Source organism: Podarcis cretensis (assembly GCF_951804945.1).
Source record: "Podarcis cretensis genome assembly, chromosome: 11".
Lineage (NCBI taxonomy): Eukaryota > Metazoa > Chordata > Lepidosauria > Squamata > Lacertidae > Podarcis > Podarcis cretensis.
In genome coordinates, this window is record NC_137180.1 from 57,417,302 (window position 1) to 57,436,970 (window position 19,669).

The 19,669-nt window shown below is 45.7% G+C and overlaps 1 protein-coding gene across 5 annotated transcripts in view; it reads left to right on the forward strand.

Moving 5' to 3' along the window:
- The window catches only part of LOXHD1 (lipoxygenase homology PLAT domains 1), a 200,075-nt gene that overhangs the window by 33,279 nt on the left and 147,127 nt on the right, over positions 1 to 19,669 (forward strand). For 4 of the 5 annotated variants that reach the window (XR_013843347.1, XM_079994659.1, XM_079994661.1 and 1 more), the window contains exons 3-7: positions 1,928 to 2,008; positions 4,194 to 4,378; positions 13,532 to 13,630; positions 16,423 to 16,571; positions 17,870 to 17,993. Coding sequence is in view for 4 of the 5 variants with exons in the window: in XM_079994659.1 (XP_079850785.1) it covers positions 1,928 to 2,008; positions 4,194 to 4,378; positions 13,532 to 13,630; positions 16,423 to 16,571; positions 17,870 to 17,993 (638 nt within the window). In the remaining variant the exon portion in view is untranslated. The remainder of the gene's footprint in view (positions 1 to 1,927; positions 2,009 to 4,193; positions 4,379 to 13,531; positions 13,631 to 16,422; positions 16,572 to 17,869; positions 17,994 to 19,669) is intronic. The other variant, XM_079994660.1, reaches the window with a different exon arrangement.

Sequence of the window (19,669 nt, forward strand, 5' to 3'; positions counted from 1 at the left end):
ACAAAATGCCATGCATTTCCTCAAAGGTGGTGCCTTTCTGGTTGCCCCAAGGCTTTCTGCTTCTTTCCCTTTCACCACTGCGTGCTGCCACACCGGTGCATGGCAACGTCACCTCTGTATTTCGGCGACGCACTTCACAGAATGATCACCACAAGGCATGCTGAAGTCACGTGAAATGTCTTTGCCATAGGTTCCCCATTCCCCACATAAACATACAGAAATTTGCATGTCTCCGTGTGTCATCAAAGACAAGAAACATCCATTCCAGAGTAGATTTCACTTCCTGCTTCTGTTGCATCTATATTTTTATAGGTTGGGGTGGGGGCAAGTCAGTCTGAATGACATCTGTGTGTCCTGTCTAGGCCTGCGATCCAGTGAGGCTTAGAATTGATTGATTGATTGCATTTATTTCCCCCCTTCCTCCAAGAAGCCCACTGAGCCTCTTAGGCTTGCTGATCAGAAGGTCGGCAGTTCGAATCCCCATGACGGAGTGAGCTCCCGTCGCTCTGTCCTAGCTCCTGTCAACCTAGCAATTTGAAAACATGCCAGTGCGAGTAGATAAATAGGTACCACTGTGGCGGGAAGGTAAACGGCACTCTGGTTTCCGTCACAGTGTTCTGTTGTGCCAGAAGCAGTTTAGTCCCGCCGGCCACATGACCCGGAAAGCTGTCTGTGGACAAACACCGGCGCCCTTGGCCTGAAAGCGAGATGAGCGCCGCAACCCCATAGTCGCCTTTGACTGGACTTAACCATCCAGGGGTCCTTTACCTTTTACATAGTTCTCTTCCCCCTCTCCACTTTATCCTCACAACAGTGGTGGTTTTGGTGCGCTGGCGATCTCCACTAGGGAGAAAGCGTCTTCACCCTGGCATGTCCTCCACCGGGAATGCAGTAGGGAGAAGCGCCTTCATAAAGGTCTTACCTTTACTAAGGCAAGGCGGTTGGCGGTGGCTGGAGGATGGTGGGCTGAGTCAGCCTGGCTGGGTTGGGGGTGGCGGCAGCATGCGTGTGACATCACACACGTGTGACACCCCCCCCATGTTGGGCACAACTCAGTGCCTCTGCCTAAGGCTGCAATGCCTTCCGTACTGCCTCTTTCATCCTCTCATCTGGGAGTAAAAACAATAGAACTTACTTCTGAGTAGGCATGCATAGGGTTGCAATGGAAGAGACTGAGCAGATGTTCTGGATGTTCCCTGGTTCAAATCTCACCTGTGACATGAACTCTCCAAAGTAAGAGTTTTGTCCTACACCTTAGATTTCCATGCATACCAACGAAAAGGTAATAGCAGCACCACTTCTTCACGAAGCAAGCTGATCCTAGTTTCTGCATATCGTGGAACTTTTGAGAACATGGGATCAACATTTCCCCCCTAGTGCCAACTTCCCCCTGCTCTTCTCTTTCTTAAATTCCCTGCCTTCACTGTTCCTTGCTTCCTGCTTCTCTCCCCAGTAAGACCAGCTACTCTGGTTTGTTGCCAGCACTCTTCGGTTGTCAGTAGTCCTCTTGACGGCGTCCTCCAATGCTATCTTTCAATTTAAGAAACCAAAACACTGGGAGAAGCACAAGACGCGCCCAGCGTGACCCTCAGTCCGAGGTGTCTGTCCCAGCCAAAATGACCCCTCACTTCCCTCAAGGGAGACTGACTGTGAGAATTCCGTGCTGCCTCTTTCATTTTCTCAGCCTTGGAATGTTCATGGACATTCTGATGCCTCCCACCAACTCAGCCATTAGGAGCCAGAGGCTTCATGGCCACCACTGTGCATTACAATAGATATTGGGAGCCCCCCTCACATACTTAGGTTCAAATTATCAGGTGATGTGTCAGCTGAGTGGTGCAAATGCATGTGCAGACCATCTGTAACGATCACTGTTAACCCCTTCTTTTCAATAATTGTTCTTTCTGGGGGCATGTGTATATTTCAGGAGCAGCTCTGCCTTTGAGAGGAGCAAAACGGATGTGTTTCGAGTGAGAACCAACAACGTTGGGACAATCAGAAAAATAAGGTACGGTAGAGGAATTTATCACAATATGGAGACACAGAATATTGGGTTCCCCCAAACCACATAGTCTTATCCAGGGGTCAGCAGACTTTTTCAGCAGGGGGCCGGTCCACTGTCCCTCAGACCTTGTGGGGGGCCGGACTATATTTTGAAAAAATAAATAAATGAATGAATTCCTATGCCCCATAAATAACCCAGAGATGCATTTTAAATAAAAGGACACATTCTACTCATGTAAAAACACGCTGATTCCCAGACCGTCCACTGGCCAGATTGAGAAGGCTATTGGGCCGGATCCAGACCCTGGGCCTTAGTTTGCCTACCCATGGTCTTATCAGACAAATTCATGGGCTTTCAGCAATAAGGTGCATATCAAGTGCCGGAATTATAGGCAGGCATGATGGCTTGCTAGCAGGGCCGGATATAGGTTTGATGAGGGCCTAAGCTACTGAAGGTAATGGGGCCCTTTATATGTCCAGCTGTCCTTTGTCAGCAACAAATTGTCAGTTTTTTTGTGTTGAATATATGCCATATGGTAATTTATGGACCTAATAGGTATCTAAAGCCATTTGCCACTGTTGCTGTATGTAGGTTTTATTTCATTTGTTTTTTATCTTATATTTTGGAAATGTACATCCAGTTTTTCCCCCTTAAATTTTTTTGGGGGCCCCCAAGAAAGTGGGGCCCTAAGCTATAGCTTGTTTAGCTTATATGTAAATCTGGCACTGCTTGCTGGATAAAACAATTACTCTCCTCTCCCCATGCCCTGCTTCTTCCAAACGCCTCCAATCCAATTTTGGGGGACACCCATGGGAGAAGAAGGGACGAAAGCCGCAGTGCACAAGCAGACGTCCTAGCACAGGGCCCCACCCAAAATCCCCACTCAGCCCCAAATTCTTGACTTGAAATTCTCACATTCTATGCTGTCCCCAGGGATAAGCTATCTGAGCACATAAAAGGCATCGCTTGGAATATAGAAATTTAGGAAGGGGCCTTAAACCAAGTAACACCATTGGTCCATCTGACTCAATATTGTTTTCTCTGATCGGCAGCAGCAGCTGTCCAGAATTGCAGACAGGAATCTCTGCTGGCTCTAGAGATGCCGAGGATTGAATTTGGGGCCTTCTACATCCATAACGGGATGCGGGTGGTGCTGTGGGTTAAACCACAGAGCCTAGGACTTGCCGATCAGAAGGTCGGCGGTTCGAATCCCCGCAACGGGGTGAGCTCCCATTGCTCTGTCCCAGCTCCTGCCAACCTAGCAGTTTGAAAGCACAAAGTGCAAGTAGATAAATAGGTACCACTCCGGCGGGAAAGTAAACGGAATTTCCGTGCACTGCTCTGGTTCGCCAGAAGCGGCTTAGTCATGCTGGCCACATGACCCGGAAGCTGTATGCCGGCTCCCTCGGCCAATAAAGCAAGATGAGCGCCGCAACCCCAGAGTCGGCCACGACTGGACCTAATGGTCAGGGGTCCATTTACCTTTACCTTTTTACATCCACAGCAGGTGCTCTAACACTCAGCTACTGCCTTTCCTCTATAATGGCACCACAATATCATATATGTGAGCAAATAGCTCATCATTTGGTGATTCTGTAATGTGAGAATAGCCACCTGCCCTTGGAGAGTGTATGACTGGGTCAAACCCTTTTAATGAGCTTAAGAGTTGTGTTTAAATCAAGAGATTAGGAAACTAATCAAATCAGGCCATTGTTATAAAGAAGAACCCCAGTTTCTCAACAGAGCTGAACTTGATTCATGTTACAACATGAAATATATATAGGAAATGATAAAAATAATATTAATATATAATATAACTGCAATACTTGGCAATCCTTGTTAATGATTTTTATGCAATTTTACATACATCTTTTCACAAAAACCTTTTGCCAAGATGAGTTTAAAATTATTGGAATTACGCAGAAAAATGAAAGTATCAATTATTTTTTAATGTCGTTATTTACCAAGCAAAGCTAAATTATATCAATTTAACGAATGCATCTTTTGAATTCGCAAGTCATGTTACAATTTTTTTTAGCACCCCTCATTTGGGGAATCTGAAAGTTGAAAAATTCAGCACTCCCTACTGTTGAAAAATTCGAAAAATTCAGCACTCCCTACTCTTACATTAAACGTGAAGGTGCGGCAAACCCCCCAAACCTGAGTCTTGTTCTGATTTGTGCGACAGAATTGAACACGACAACACAGGGATGAACGCCAGCTGGTTTCTGGATCGTGTGATAGTGACGGACATGAACAGGCCCCACCTCCGCTTCTACTTCCCGTGCAACAATTGGCTGAGCAAGGATGAGGGTGACGGACTCTATGTCAGAGATCTTATCGGTAGCCTTAACCCCATGGATGTTCCCAAAGGTATGTCATTTCGCAACAGGCTGCGCTTACGACTGTGCAGAACAGCATCGAAATGGGGGCAGCTGATGCTGGTAAAGTGAAAGAATATGGTAATGATTTAAGTCTTGGGGCAATGATGCCGTCAAGAAATTTACAGAAGGCAAGGGAGAGCAAGTATAATAATAATAATAATAATAATAATAATAATAATAATAATAATAATAAAATTATTTATACCCCACACATCTGGCTGGGTTTCCCCAGCCACTCTGGGCGGCTTCCAACAAAACACTAAAATACAATAACCTATTAAACATTAAAAGCTTCCCTAAACAGGGCTGCCTTCAGATGTCTTCTAAATGTTTCAGTTACAGGTAGGTAGCCGTGTTGGTCTGCCATAGTCAAAACAAAATAAAAAAAATCCTTCCAGTAGCACCTTAAAGACCAACTAAGTTAGTTCTTGGTATGAGCTTTCGTGTGCATGCACACTTGTTTGTTAGTTGTTTTTCTCTTTGACATCTGGTGGGAGGGCGTTCCAGAGGGAGGGTGCCACTACCGAGAAGGCCCTCTGCCTGGTTCCCTGTAACTTGGCTTCTCGCAGCGAGGGAGCTGCCAGAAGGCCCTCGGAGCTGGACCTTAGTGTCCGGGCAGAACGATGGAGGTGGAGATGCTCCTTTAGGTATACTGGACCGAGGTATGGTTGGGTTTCTGCCATGGGGTCGCCCTCCTCCTCAGATTTATATCCCACCCTTCCTCCAGAGGATCTCAGGGCAGCAAACATGCCAATACTAAGACCGTACAATTTAAACTTCTAAAACAAGTTAAAAACAACTCTATGCCACAGGAGAGGCAAGGATCCTAATTGCTAAAAACTGGGGGGGAAAAGAAAGTGTGCCAACAAAAAAGAAATGACAAGGCAAGCTGTTAGAGTATATCAAACTGGCTAGATTAACAGAGGCAATTAGAGATCACACTAGACAAGAGTTTCAAAAAGCATGGGGGAAATGCAGAGAATACTTGACAAAACAGTGCCCTAAAATACATACCTGGACTTGTTTCGATTAATGTCTGCCTGAGACGTTGTGGATATTTAAGTTACAATTAGAAAAATCTTAATAATTATTCATAAAGGAAACAGTTTATAAGACGTAAATAAGGAGGCCAGGAACAGGATAAAGGAAGTCTTTTATTTCATTGTTTGTATTGTTGTATGTTATGCTCACTGTATGTTATGTTCACGTTTAATGAGGGTGGGTTGTGTATTGGTGGGGTGGGGTGTTTATATTATGTTGTAAATAAAATTCCAATAAAAATTATTTTAAAATACTAAAAACAACTATATAAAAACATTTAAAAATTCCTAAAAGCAACCATACTCAAACTAATAATTTATGGGTTACCAGGGACAGGACCTTCAGCCTAGGTCAGCAGGACTGTTTTGCATTTTTCTCCTAAATGTTAACAGTGAGGGAGACTGGTGCAACTCATTAGGGAAGGCATTCCACAAGCAGGGAGCCACCACCAAGAAGGCCCTGCCATGAGTTACCGCCAACCAGGCAAACCCCCAGTGACCTCCCTTGCTGGTTGTAGGTTCTGAGATGGTTGATCAGGGGAAGGCAAATGTGTGTCCAATCACGCTTCTTCAGGAATTGTTCTTTTCTGTGGTTCCCTCCAAGGATATACGTATTACAAACACTTGCATCCCTTCCAAACCAGTGAAACACTCCTGGCTTCCCCCAAAGAATCCTGGGAATTTCAGCTTTGCTGTGGAGGAGGATGCGGATATCGTTTTTGGAAATGCTCTCCTGCCCTTTACAGAACTGCAGCTCCTAGCAATTCCCAGTGAAAGGCAATGAGCAATAATCCAGCATGAAGTTTGCCGCAGTGTCGATCCATCATTTTATTTGCCGCAAACCAGGCAGTTGGCTCACAAGCAACACCGGCAATCTTACCATGTGGAGCATGTTACATAGGTATATGTAATACGAGCAGGGAGTCTACATCCCCCTGGTGTCAAAGACTTGTGAAAATGGAGCCCGCAACACTTAGGTCAATCATAGTTCATCTCTGCTGGCTAAAAGGTCAGTTCAACGGAGATGAACTTGGAGTAGCTTTTCCCACATCAGAAAGAGACTAGACTCTTCCTGGAAAGGAACACAACTCTGATGGTTGGGCAGCTGTTATATTACAAGGGCTGATTAGGATGAAGAAGCACCTCAACCAAGAAAATAATAATAATAAATATTAATATTTTTTTATTTATTTATATCACCCTCCCCAGCCAGAACCGGGCTCAGGGCGGCTAACATCAAAATATATGATACATTAAAACATTACACTTACAGTTTTGGCAACTCGTTGTTGTTGTTTAGTCATGTCCAACTCTTCGTGACCCCATGGACCAGAGCACGCCAGGCACTCCTGTCTTCCACTGCCTCCCGCAGCTTGATCAAACTCATGCTGGTAGCTTCGAGAACACTGTCCAACCATCTTGTCCTCTGTCATCCCCTTCTCCTTGTGCCCTCCATCTTTCCCAACATCAGGGTCTTTTCCAGGGAGTCTTCTCTTCTCATGAGGTGGCCAAAGTATTGGAGCCACAGCTTCAGGATCTGTCCTTCCAGTGAGCACTCAGGGCTGATTTCCTTAAGAATGGATAGATTTGATCTTCTTGCAGGCCATGGGACTCTCAAGAGTCTCCTCCAGCACCATAATTCAAAAGCATCAATTCTTCGGCGATCAGCCTTCTTTATGGTCCAGCTCTCACTTCCATACATCACTACTGGGAAAACCATAGCTTTAACTATACGGACCTTTTTCGGCAACTCAGTATACTCCAATTAAATAAAACCAAACAAATCTAGCCAAACATCAAGTACCTATCTGATTAATTAACAATTATTGCATTGTTAATGGGAAGGTGGGTTGGGTTTTTTGTGGGGTGGGGCAAAAGTGAGAAAAAATTTAGGTTTCCCTCTTACTGGCAAGAAGCAGAAACTTCTTTCCATGTTCCTTCCTGTAATATGCTTGTTTGTCATGGAGAAGGGGTGACATTTGATGCCAGTGGGTCACAGCTGCCCCACTGATTTTGCCAGTTTCTATATGCCAGAGATTATTCTCACCCCTATTGTTGTTGTTTAGTCATTTAGTCGTGTCCGACTCTTCATGACCCCATGGACCAGAGCACGCCAGGCACTCCTGTCTTCCACTGCCTCCCGCAGTTTGATCAAACTCATGCTGGTAGCTTCAAGAACACTGTCCAGCCATCACGTCCTCTGTCATCCCCTTCTCCTTGTGCCCTCCATCTTCCCCAACATCAGGGTCTTTTCCAGGCAGTCTTTTCTTCTCATGAAGTGGCCAAATATTGGAGCCTCAGCTTCAGGATCTGTCCTTCCAGTGAGCACTCAGGGCTGATTTCCTTCAGAATGGATAGGTTTGATCTTCTTGCAGGCCATGGGACTCTCAAGAGTCTCCTCCAGGACCATAATTCAAAAGCATCAATTCGTCAGTGATCAGCCTTCTTGATCGTCCATCTCTCACTTCCATACATCACTACTGGGAAAACCATAGCGCCACTACCGAGAAGGCCCTCTGCCTGGTTCCCTGTAACCTCACTTCTCGCAGTGAGGGAACCACCAGAAGGCTCTCAGTGCTGGACCTCAGTGTCCTGGATGAACAATGGAGGCGGAGACGCTCCTTCAGGTATACAGGACTGAGGCATAGCTGTCAACTTTCAGATTTGAAAATAAGGGATCAGCAGCCTCACCTGTCCTGGGGACAGTCTACGGGATATCTAACAATCTGGGATAGCAGCAGGAGGCAGCGGGAAATGGCACTGGAATAAGGGAATTTCCCGCAAAAAAAGGGAAGGTTGACAGCTATGGACCGAGACCTTTTAGGGCTTTAAAGGTCAGCACCAACACTTTGAATTATGCTCAGAAACATCCTGGGAGCCGGTGTAGGTCTTTCAGGACCTGCATAAACAACTATGCAGAAGGTTGCGTTGGAAAGCTGGGCAATAGTGCACAATTTATGATCCAGCATAAGCAAGGATTATACTGTGGGTTGGCTGAAGTTTGCGAAGGATCTGTCTCTATGAGCTCCGGCTGTCTTTTGGTTGAGTTCACATTTGCTGATTTCCATCCATCTAATCCATGCAAGGCATCTAGCAGCTGGGCTGATTAGCACTGAGCGGGTCTTGCCAAACTGACAAGCTGGAGTTGGAGAACCGCATGGCTTTGAACATGCCCAGTGGCACAGTTGGCCAGTCATGGAGGCAGCAAATTTGATGCCTTGCCTGGTTTGAAGGCAAAAGGGCTTCCAATTTCTAAAGCCCTGTTTTCAGAGAGCTGCATCTTTAGCAAATACCTCCAGCAAATGTGAGCTCAAATGTGCAGAAAGGCTTTGGGGCTATGTGGAACGGCAGTGAGCGTGAAAAGCCAGGACTCCTTGCTTCATTACTTAAAGCTGCCATCCGTATCAACGTTTGTAAAAGGATTTATGGGGAAAGTGGATACAGAAACTCAAAACCTGTGGCCCTACCAAGCTGAATGTTGGAAGATTCAGGACAGCACTTCATCACGCAGTGTGTCGTTAAACTGTGGAACTCACTGCCACATGAGGCAGTGATGGCAAGCAACTTGGATGGCTTTAAAAGGACCGGGTAAATGCCACCTTGCCAACAAAAGTCCGTATAGTTAAAGCTATGGTTTTCCCAGTAGTGATGTATGAAAGTGAGAGTAATGCTTTTGAATTATGGAAGTGAGAGTGATGCTTTTGAATTATGGTGCTCAAGGAGACTCTAGAGAGTCCCATGGACTGCAAGAAGATCAAACCTATCCATTCTGAAGGAAATCAGCCTTGAGTGCTCACTGGAAGGACAGATCCTGAAGCTGAGGCTCCAATATTTGGCCACCTCATGAGAAGAGAAGACTCCCTGGAAAAGACCCTGATGTTGGGAAAGATGGAGGGCACAAGGAGAAGAGGATGACAAAGGACGAGATGGTTGGATGGTGTTCTTGAAGCTACCAGCATGAGTTTGACCAAACTGCGGGAGGCAGTGGAAGACAGGAGTGCCTGGCGTGCTCTGGTCCGTGGGGTCACGAAGACTCGGACACGACTAAACGACTAAACGACTAAACGCCAACAATAAATGTTGAAGATGTGGATTAAATAAGGCAGATTTCATACGTATCTCTTGGAACTGTTCTCAGATAGAAATATTCTGGTTCAGGTTAATATCTCTGCCATGTTAGGATATCATATACCCTTGGAAGCTAAAACATCGCTGCTTGGTTTTCTAGAATAGGTTGTTTCAGAAAAGAATCGAGAAATCGCTTTCAGCTTTATAACGGCTGCTAAGATTATAATAACTAAAAGGCGAGGGGAAATGATAACTCCTACTCTATCTGAATGGAATGAGAAAATTTGGTGCATAGTAACAAGGATTAAGCTAACTTATTATAAAATAATAACATATCAACCAGCCCAACAGGTATATGGAAAAATGGGTATTGTTTTCCATGTTTTGAACAAGTTCAACAACAATGTCCGACCTTACGCTGCTTTCAAGCTGCTATAACAGTATCTCTTTATGCTCTTTATCTATGGTTTATTTATAAGACAAAATGTATATAGTAAAAAATGAGGGTTGGATGACTTCATGGAAGAAAGGGCTATGGGTGCTACTAGCCACAATGGCTGTGCTCTGCCTTCCCAGCAATGCTTCTGAATACCAGTTGCTGGCATTCTTATCAATATGGTTAAAAGGGAACCGTCATTCATCCTGCGTCAACCAGGCCACAGTGATGGCAACAGCTACGTTTAAAGGGTGACAGTAATTCAGCACTGGACTGTGGGCCTAAATTCAATCTACCAGGCCCCTTTTCTAGGAAACTCCGCCCTCTCACCAATCACGTGACATAATTTGATGTCACCTGTCAATCATTTTGATTGGCTGTCCACTTCCCACACTTTCCACGGCCCTCAGGTTGAGACTCCATTTTATATATTTTATGCGAATTTTACTTATTTTATTTGCAGTTGCCCCTAAGGCTAAGGAGGAATTGAACGCAAGCGTACAGAAGATGTACAGAAAATGAGTAAAAATATATAATTTCTTAGTTGTGCTTAGCTGAGCTTTTTTTTTTTTTTTTTTTGCTTAGCTGCTTTACTTTCTCTTCAGTGGCCTTTAGCTCCACCCATTTTAGCTGTTGGCTCCGCCCATCACCAGAATGCGGCCCCTGGATAGCTCTCCAGATTTGAATCTGGCCTTTGGGCTGAAAGTGGTTCCACACACCTGCGGCAATTACTCTCTCCTTTCCTTCCATTTCTGTTTGCAAGAATCCGAAAAACAAATCTGTGGCGTGCTGAAGGGACAAAGATACTTTGCAGATCCCTAGACATGTATTTGGACGTGATTCCTGGCGAATCAGTCTTCTCCATCTGTTTGCATTTCGACTCTTTTCTGCTGCTGCCGCTGCTTCTTTCTGGTTGCCAATATGTTGGGGTGCGTGTGAAACTAGGAACCAGTCCAAGCTTAATTAGCCTCTCCTTCCTGCCAGATTTAGTCAATGATGCCACTAAACAGGTCTTCCGAGGGAAGCAGAGAAATTCACACAGCCCTTCCAGGCACAAAAATTACTTGCCTCGCTCTTCCACTGTTCCTTCTTACAGACATGTAGTCTTCATGCCTGGCGCTGCTGGAGAAATTTAAAGGGGTCTCTAGACTGGAAGCATCCCTCCCAGGAACCCCAAAGAGAAAGATGTAGGCTCCAGGTGAAATATTGAAATAAAAATACACATAGGAGGCAGCCTCAACAATAATGAGGAGGCTGTGAAGAACCACATCCGAAGCAATGGTGTGTTTTTTATACACTTCCAGAATACATATGGGATTTCTATTCACCGATCGAGGGATTGCAGCAGTCTTCACATTTGCAACCCAATAGCATCACCCTGAACCAATCAAATTCGTTTGACTCTTTAGAACAGCCCTCATCATCCTATCATGTGATTGCATATAATCGTTCCTCAGTGTCTTTCTTTATTAAGACTTTGATGAAATTTTCCTGTTCATTTCCTGGCCAATGTGTTTGTAACCAGCAGAGGGAGCAGACACACTGTGTTATGGGAATTGTCCAAAAGGGGTGGTTAGAACTAGTGCAGTGCATCACTGAACTTCCAGAGTGCTTTCACCCATGGTTCCCTCTCACAACTTGCTTGTAGCCATCTCATCTATTGCCAGAACACCTGAAGAGGAAGACCATTTTTAAGAGGTGAGGCTGAGCATCTGTATCTCCTCCCGTTCCTGTGAAGCCATTGCTACTGGATGATTGTTGTTGTTTAGTTGTTTAGTCATGTGACCCCATGTGACTCTTTGTGACCCCATGGACCAGAGCACGCCAGGCACTCCTGTCTTCCACTGCCTCCTGCAGTTTGGTCAAACTCATGTTGGTAGCTTTGAGAACACGGTCCAATCATCTCGTCCTCTGTCGTCCCCTTCTCCTTGTGCCCTCCATCTTTCCCAACATCAGGGTCTTTTCCAGGGAGCTTTCTCTTCTCATGAGGTGGCCAAAGTATTGGAGCCTCAGCTTCAGGATCTGTCCTTCCAGTGAGCACTCAGGGCTGATTTCCTTCAGAATGGATAGGTTTGATCTTCTTGCAGTCCATCACTGCCTTGCCGTGGCGAAGGGGCTTGAATAACTCAGAGAAGCTATGAGCTAGGCCATGCAGTGTCACCCAAGATGGACAGGTCATGCTGGAGAGTTTTGACCAAACGTGATCCACCTGGAGCAGGAACCGGCAAGCCACTCCAGTATCCCTGCCAAGAAAACTCCATGGACAAAGACAACAGGCATATAAAAGTTTTGACACTGGAAGATGAGCCCCTCAGGTCGGAAGGCGTCCAACATGCTACTGAAGAAGAGCAGAGGACAAGTACAAGTAGATTCAGAGCTGATGAAGCGGCTGGGCCAAAGCCAAAAGGTCGCTCAGTTGCGGATATGACTGAAAGCGAAAGGAAAGTTCAGTGCTGTAAAGAAAAATATTGCATAGGAACTGGATGATTAGAACATTATAATGGATTCTGGAAATTCATGCAAAGTTGGGCTGTTCCAGCTCTAGGCTGGAGTCTAGAGAATGTACAAATGATAACTATCTTTGCATTGAGTAATGGATCTATTGTTCACGAGTAAGCCACTAACATATGAACGAGTTTTTCGTCTTGCCTCAGGCTGCTTTAATCATTGTCATCATCTTTATTCAAAACAAAATAAAAAAATTCCTTCCAGTAGCACCTTAAAGACCAACTAAGTTAGTTCTAGGTATGAGCTTTCGTGTGCATGCACACTTCTTCAGATACATCTCTCCAAGTTTTTTTTTTTTTTAAAAAAATCTAAATTTTCTGTTTTACATTTTGGAATATTCACTTAAACAACCTTAAAATATCAATGACTCCCCTTCCTATCTTTCCATGGTTCATTTTGCACAACATAAATCCCTGCATATTTTATATAAACTAGACCATTCTGCATTCCATTATTACATCCATCAAAACTTATTCACACTGTTGAATTTATCTTAATGCTGCCCACGTTTTCAAATAAACACAATTTTCCTCCATATATTCAGTAAACATATTCCAATCTTCTTTAAACATATGATGTTCTTCTTCTCTTACGCTATATGTTAGGTCCGCAAGCTGCACATATTCAATCAATTTAAGTTGACAATCTTCTTTACTTGGGACTCTCCTTTTCCATTTTTGGGCTACCAAAACGTGAGCTGCGGTAGTAGCAGACATAAATAACCTTTTCCGACACCATCTCTCCAAGTTCTGAAAGGCGCATTATTGATGCACAAGATGGAGGTATCAGCTGACTTGAGGGAATCCTGAGGTTTACAAAATAACAAAGAAATATTTTCTTTTCTTTTTAATGCCAGTAAGGAACTTCAAAACACGACCAGATGAGGGCAGTTTGGCCGGGGAATGCTAACTGGTACTGTTGGAGTAAAAATATATATAATCAAGGTAGGGGAATGGAATGGAGGAGCTGCATCCCTGAAGATCATCACCCCATACTGCAACATTTTGTTGCAGTTCCAACTCATTATGCATCTAATAATCTGTATCCCTGTTAACGAGGTTGTGTGTTTTTGCTCTCTCTCTCTTTGCAGTGAACAAATATGTGGTCAAAGTTTTTACAGGAGATCTAAGTGGCAGTGGAACAGATGCAGATGTTTTTATTAACCTTTTCGGCCAAAATGGAGACACAGGTAGGATATCGCGAGGATCTGTTTCCTTTGGTCTGCAGCAAACCAAACAGATGAACAATGAAATAATCCACACCCCCGAGATGTTATTCTGAGACAGGGGTGTTGCTGTTGGGGATATTCCTGGGAGCTAGCATAGTGGTTACACGCAGCGTTTCTCAAACTTGGGTCTCCAGCTGTTGTTGGACTACAACTCCCATCATCCCTAGCTAGCAGCTCAGTGGTCAGGGATGATGGGAGTTGTAGTCCCACAACAGCAGGCAACCCAAGTCTGAGAAACACTGGCACAGTGTTTGGACTAGGAGCAGAGGGATTTGGGTTCAGATGCCCACTCTGCCATAAAGCTCACTGGATAGATAATCACCATCTGTTAGCCTAGTATAACTTGCAGGGATGTTGTCTATGACAGCAGTTCAGCCTACACTCGAGTAGGACCCTGGCAGAGACACATGCCCGACTGGCATGTTCCCTCCCTCCTGGTTGATTGATCGTTTGGGAGCTTCAAAAGCTTTCTTCTGCCCGAACATCACAGCGACCGATGCCAACCAACACTGGCACACTTAGGGATCTGCAGAGTTTGCGCACTTGCGTAACAGACCTCAGCTACTCAGCATTTTGGCTAATCTACTTTATTTACATATTAACACACACGGAGCACTGCAACATGGCTCCCCCTCTCTCTAGAATCAGACAGCAAAGAGAAAAAGAACAATAGTCCCACTTCACGGAACACAGTAACACAAACATCCTGTCTCTGTCACTTCCCACTCTGTGGAGTCAAAACATACACCGTCATGTGAAAGACAACAATCCCATGACTGCAATCATGGAGCAGGAATTCTAACAGTCTTGATATGTATTTTGTGTGTGTGTGTGTGTGCGCGCGAGCGAGCGAGCGAGAGCGTACTTTGCATGCCACCCTACGCTTCTTGGGCAGGGGAGGTGAACTTTAATCCTGTGGGCCAAATGCAGCCCTCCAAACCTCTCTGTCCGACCCTCAGGAAACCCTCAAATCACCCCCCACCCCAGCCACACCCCATCTCCCAAGGGGATGCCCTTCACCAGCTCTGCTTTGCACTTCCCTTGAGTGTTTTTGCCTGGCTGGAATATGCCCTTGAACTCTAGGTTTCCTGGATAGAAAGGTGTGTGCTTGTGTGTGCCTAGGAGCTCGCCTGCTGCATAAAGGTAAATTTGCATTCATTGCTCCTCCCACTTTTGCCTCTGGCCCCGCCTAACACTGGCCTGTGGCCCAGAAAGGAATGTGGGCCTCAGGTGGGAAGAAAAGTTATCTACCCGTCCTTGGAGGAAGGGTGGGATAAAAGGATAACAAACAAAAAACTTTTCCGCCCACTCCCTGTTTCTCAGTTCCTGCTCTTCCCAGCACTGCAATGCCTGTGAGGTGCTCAAAGCTGATTGATGCAACCAGATTGGCATGCAACGCAAGTGAGTTGAGTACGCAGAGCCAAGTTTCGCTCATCACGAGGAGTGCAGCTGTCCTCCTGGAATTTTTCAGAAATTGTTTTTTCCCCCCTCCACAGCACGTTTCAGCCCTGTATTAAAAAACTATCGAGGCAACTTACTTGGTCTCTCTCAACAGATTAAATAATTGTACTTGATTAAGCACGTACATTTTAGCAGATTATTGATTAATGAATCTATCAATTAAATTTACATGCATTTTGCATATTGGCGTACCTCAAGGCAGGCGCCTCTTTGAGATGCTGAAGAAAAGTGTAGGATAATAATAATAATAATAATAATAATAATAATAATAATAATAAGAAGAAGAAGAAGAAGAAGCGGTAGTTGTTTTTGACTTAATAAACGAAAGCTACCCCTCACAGTTAGGCTATCCCTGTTCATGGCCTGTAAGACACAGCAGAACCAAAATAGCCCCCACTCTCAAAGTGTGCAAATTATGCAGTTCATTTGCAGCTCCATTGATTTGCAATGTGCCCTTACAGGTTAAAGAATTGCCTTTCACCAACTATAATTTTTAGTTGATGGAGTTACTGTTTAAATGATGAGAGACTGCTTCTGCATCCAAGCCCCCCCATAAGGGTGCCTTTCTGGTCAGCTGTGGAGGGTGGAGCCAAACTGCTTCTCTCTGGGGTGCCCAGCCTCCACAGTTATTGCAGGTAAAGGTAAAGGGACCCCTGACCATTAGGTCCAGTCGTGGCCGACTCTGGGGTTGCGGTGCTCATCTCGCTTTATTGGCCGAGGGAGCCGGCGTACAGCTTCCGGGTCATGTGGCCAGCATGACTAAGCCACTTCTGGCGAACCAGAGCAGTGCACGGAAACACCATTTACCTTCCCGCCAGAGCGGTACCTATTTATCTACTTGCACTTTGACGTGCTTTCGAACTGCTAGGTTGGCAGGAGCTGGGACTGAGAAATGGGATGGGGATTTGAACCGCCGACCTTCCAATTGGCAAGTCGTAGGCTCTGTGGTTTAACCCACATCACCACCCGCGTCCTGCCATTATTGTGGATGCCCAAGTTTAAAAAGGGGAAATGTTACTCTGCTAAATTGTAGAACTTGTTAACACAAGTTGGAAAGGCTATAATTAAACAATATATTCTCTCCTGCCTCCCTGAACATTCCCACAGATTTGCATGCTCCTGTTGCACTTGTGCCTGGAAATGGCTCTGATGGCTGACCACATGCGAGGGCCTAGATTAGGCGCATGCCCCAGACCCTGAATCTCCCAGCTGAAATCTCTGACGCATGCATTCCTGCACTGAACAGTTCCTCACCTGTTTGCCTTTTCCTTTCCATGTCATTTGCTTCTCAGGAGAGCGGAGGCTGGACAACGACAAGGACAATTTTGAGAAAGGTGCGGAAGACAAGTTTACCCTTGACGCTCCCAACCTGGGAAAGTTGAGGAAGATCACCATAGGCCACAACAACAAGGGAGGCTCTGCCGGGTGGTTCTTGTCCAAGGTTTGTGCAGATGAGCTGATTGTTCTCTACGGACGTAGGATGCTGCCTTGTAGAAAGTCAGCCAGTAGGTCCATCTAGCTCCTTACAAATTTACCGTATTTTTCGCTCTATAGGACGCACCGGACCACAAGACGCACCTAGTTTTTAGAGGGGGAAATCAAGAAAAAAAATATTATTCCCCCCAGAGCAAAGAAGCCAAGACAGCCAGCGAGATCCATCCCGTTGGCTGTCTTGGCTTCCTCTTTAGCCACGCACAGCTCCTCCGGCCGGGAGAGGCTGCGTGAGGCTATGGCAGAAGCCAAGACAGCCAGTGGGATGGATCCCGCTCACTGTCTTGGCTTCTTTAGCCGTGCACAGCCTCTCCGGCCGTGAGAGGCTGCATGGGGCTATGGCAATTCCCCCACCTCCCGCAAAAGCCCACAGGAGCCACACACCCTTTAAGGAGCTCGCGGCTCCGGCGGGTTTTTCTACGAGGAGGGAGAAGGGACTGACTGGCCGCGTCAGTCCCTTCTCCCTCCTGGGGAAAAGCCTGCAAGAGCCACGTGGAGCTTGTGTGCGGCTTTAGGGGGCTTTTCCTGCCTGCCTCCCCCCTGCATTCGCTCCATAAGACGCACACACATTTTCCCTTACTTTTTAGGAGGGAAAAAGTGCGTCTTATAGAGCGAAAAATACGATATATGGACTCGCAACACTTCTCTGGGATCTCAGAAACAGGTCTTTTCCAGAACTACCTCAAGGTGGGACTGAACCCACCTTGACCACTAGCAGTGCTGCCACCCAAGAAAATCAACACGCTCTCTCTATTTTTGTAAGGAAGGTTGTGGTTCCCCCATTAGTCTCAGGCAAAAGCATAGTGCTTTTGTTGACAGGGCCTTTTCAGTGGTGGTTCCCCGCTTGTGGAACGCTCTCCCTAGCGAGGTGCACCTCTCTCCATCATGATTAACTTTCAGGAGGGTCCCAAAACATTGCTGTTTTCCCAGACATTTGGTGGCTGAAGAATACTGGCAATTCCATCACCTACCTCTAGATGTTATGAACTGGAATGTTGTCTTTAGAATGTTTTTGCCTTGCTATGGCTTTCCAGTTGGGAATCTGTTTCCCCCCCTTGGGGGTGGCCGTTCTTTGCAGAGAATGGGTGGGGTACAAACTCAAGAAACAATAAATAAAGGGAAAGTATGGGCCGTGTGTTTGTTCCCATGAATCCAGCTAAAAGCTGTTGGGCGTCCTTATTAAATGCTGTGTCATTCTTGTACCAGTCTTCCTCTCCTTGTTCAAATGAATCTCTGTTCTCGCCCTAGGTTATCATTGAGGACATAGGCAACAAATGTATTTACAACTTCCCATGCGGCCGCTGGTTTGCTCTGGATGAAGATGATGGAAAAATCCAGCGGGATATTCTAGTGGGAGGAACAGAGGCTACAGGTAAATGCATTTGCAGGTAAAAATACTCCTTTGGGCTTGGCCTAAATATTTATCATTCAGGAAAGGGGAACTAATGCAGCTTTTCTAAAAGGGAAGAAGTACAGGGAAAAAAAACACCTTCTTTCCGTATCCACAACTGGGCATCTTCCTTGAAATGAACATTTCGGCCTGTGCTCTCTGCATCTCCCCATTTTATAAAAAAGTGGGGGATAATTTCCTGCCGACCCCTGAAACAAGGGCTTCTCCTCTACAACAAGGGAATATACCTGAAATATACTCGGAGTAGAGAGTGGATTTCATGCTCTTTATTCAGATCATAGTGGTGTGGAGGAATGGAAGTTCACCCAGAATGTCTGCTTTATATATATTATTTACACAATGGGCCCCACATGATTGGCTAATTCCGGGATTCTCCTGTAGGCCAATCAGGTTGCGGATTCACTTCCACCTGGAGCTGGATTGGGTGGCTCCTGTGGACCAAACAGACTGCTGCATTCTGGGTCCTATTGTTCTAGGACCAATCAGACTGCTGTATTCTGAATCCTATTGTTCTAGGACCAATCAGACTGCAGCATTTTGGATCCTATTCAACTCAGTACATAACAATACCCTTCTGTTACATGGGGGGCAGCATAGAGGACTTCTGCCTTTAGGTGTGGGGTCCTTGACTATAGCTATCTCACATTAGATCCACACAGCATTGTGTATCGCATATTTTAAACGTGGGGCCCATTGGGACTGGTGGGGTGGAAAACAGGGAGGCCAACAGTAGGTGGCGCTAGAGCTAAAGACAGGTAAATCCAACTGATTTTAGTTCCCTCTCCATCCTCTTCCATCCTTGTTCTACAAGGGCAACACTAAGGAGGAAGAAGCAGACAGGATATAAACAAGACAGCAGGCAACTGAGGTCTGGCTAAAGGCTGACTGAGGTCGGTGGACCAGCTGCCATTGCATTGAAAGGCGGCATTTTGGAAACATGGGAGCTTAGGAGAATGATTTTCCTCTGTTAATTGATATAGGTAAAAGGTAAAGGTACCCCTGCCCGTACGGGCCAGTCTTGACAGACTCTGGGGTTGTGCGCCCATCTCACTCAAGAGGCCAGGGGCCAGCGCTGTCCGGAGACACTTCCGGGTCACGTGGCCAGCGTGACATCGCTGCTCTGGCGAGCCAGAGCCGCACACGGAAACGCCGTTTACCTTCCCGCTGGTAAGCGGTCCCTATTTATCTACTTGCACCCGGAGGTGCTTTCGAACTGCTAGGTTGGCAGGCGCTGGGACCGAGCAGCGGGAGCGCACCCCGCCGCAGGGATTCGAACCGCCGACCTTTCGATCGGCAAGTCCTAGGCGCTGAGGCTTTAACCCACAGCGCCACCTGCGTCCCGTTAATTGATACAATCCCCCTTTAAAGCCTTCAAAATTTATGGCTTGCAGACCTAAATATAGAATAAGAGAACAAGAAGAACATACTTTTAAAGAAGATTGGACTATGTTTATTGAATATACGGGGGGAAATTGTGCATATTTGAAAACATGAGCGGCGTTAAGATAAATTCAACTGTGTAAATAAGTTTTGATGGATGTACTCACGGAATACTGAATGGTTTAGTTTATTTAAAATATGCAGGGATTTATGTTATGCAAAATGAACCATGGAAAGAGAGGAAGGAAGTCATTGAT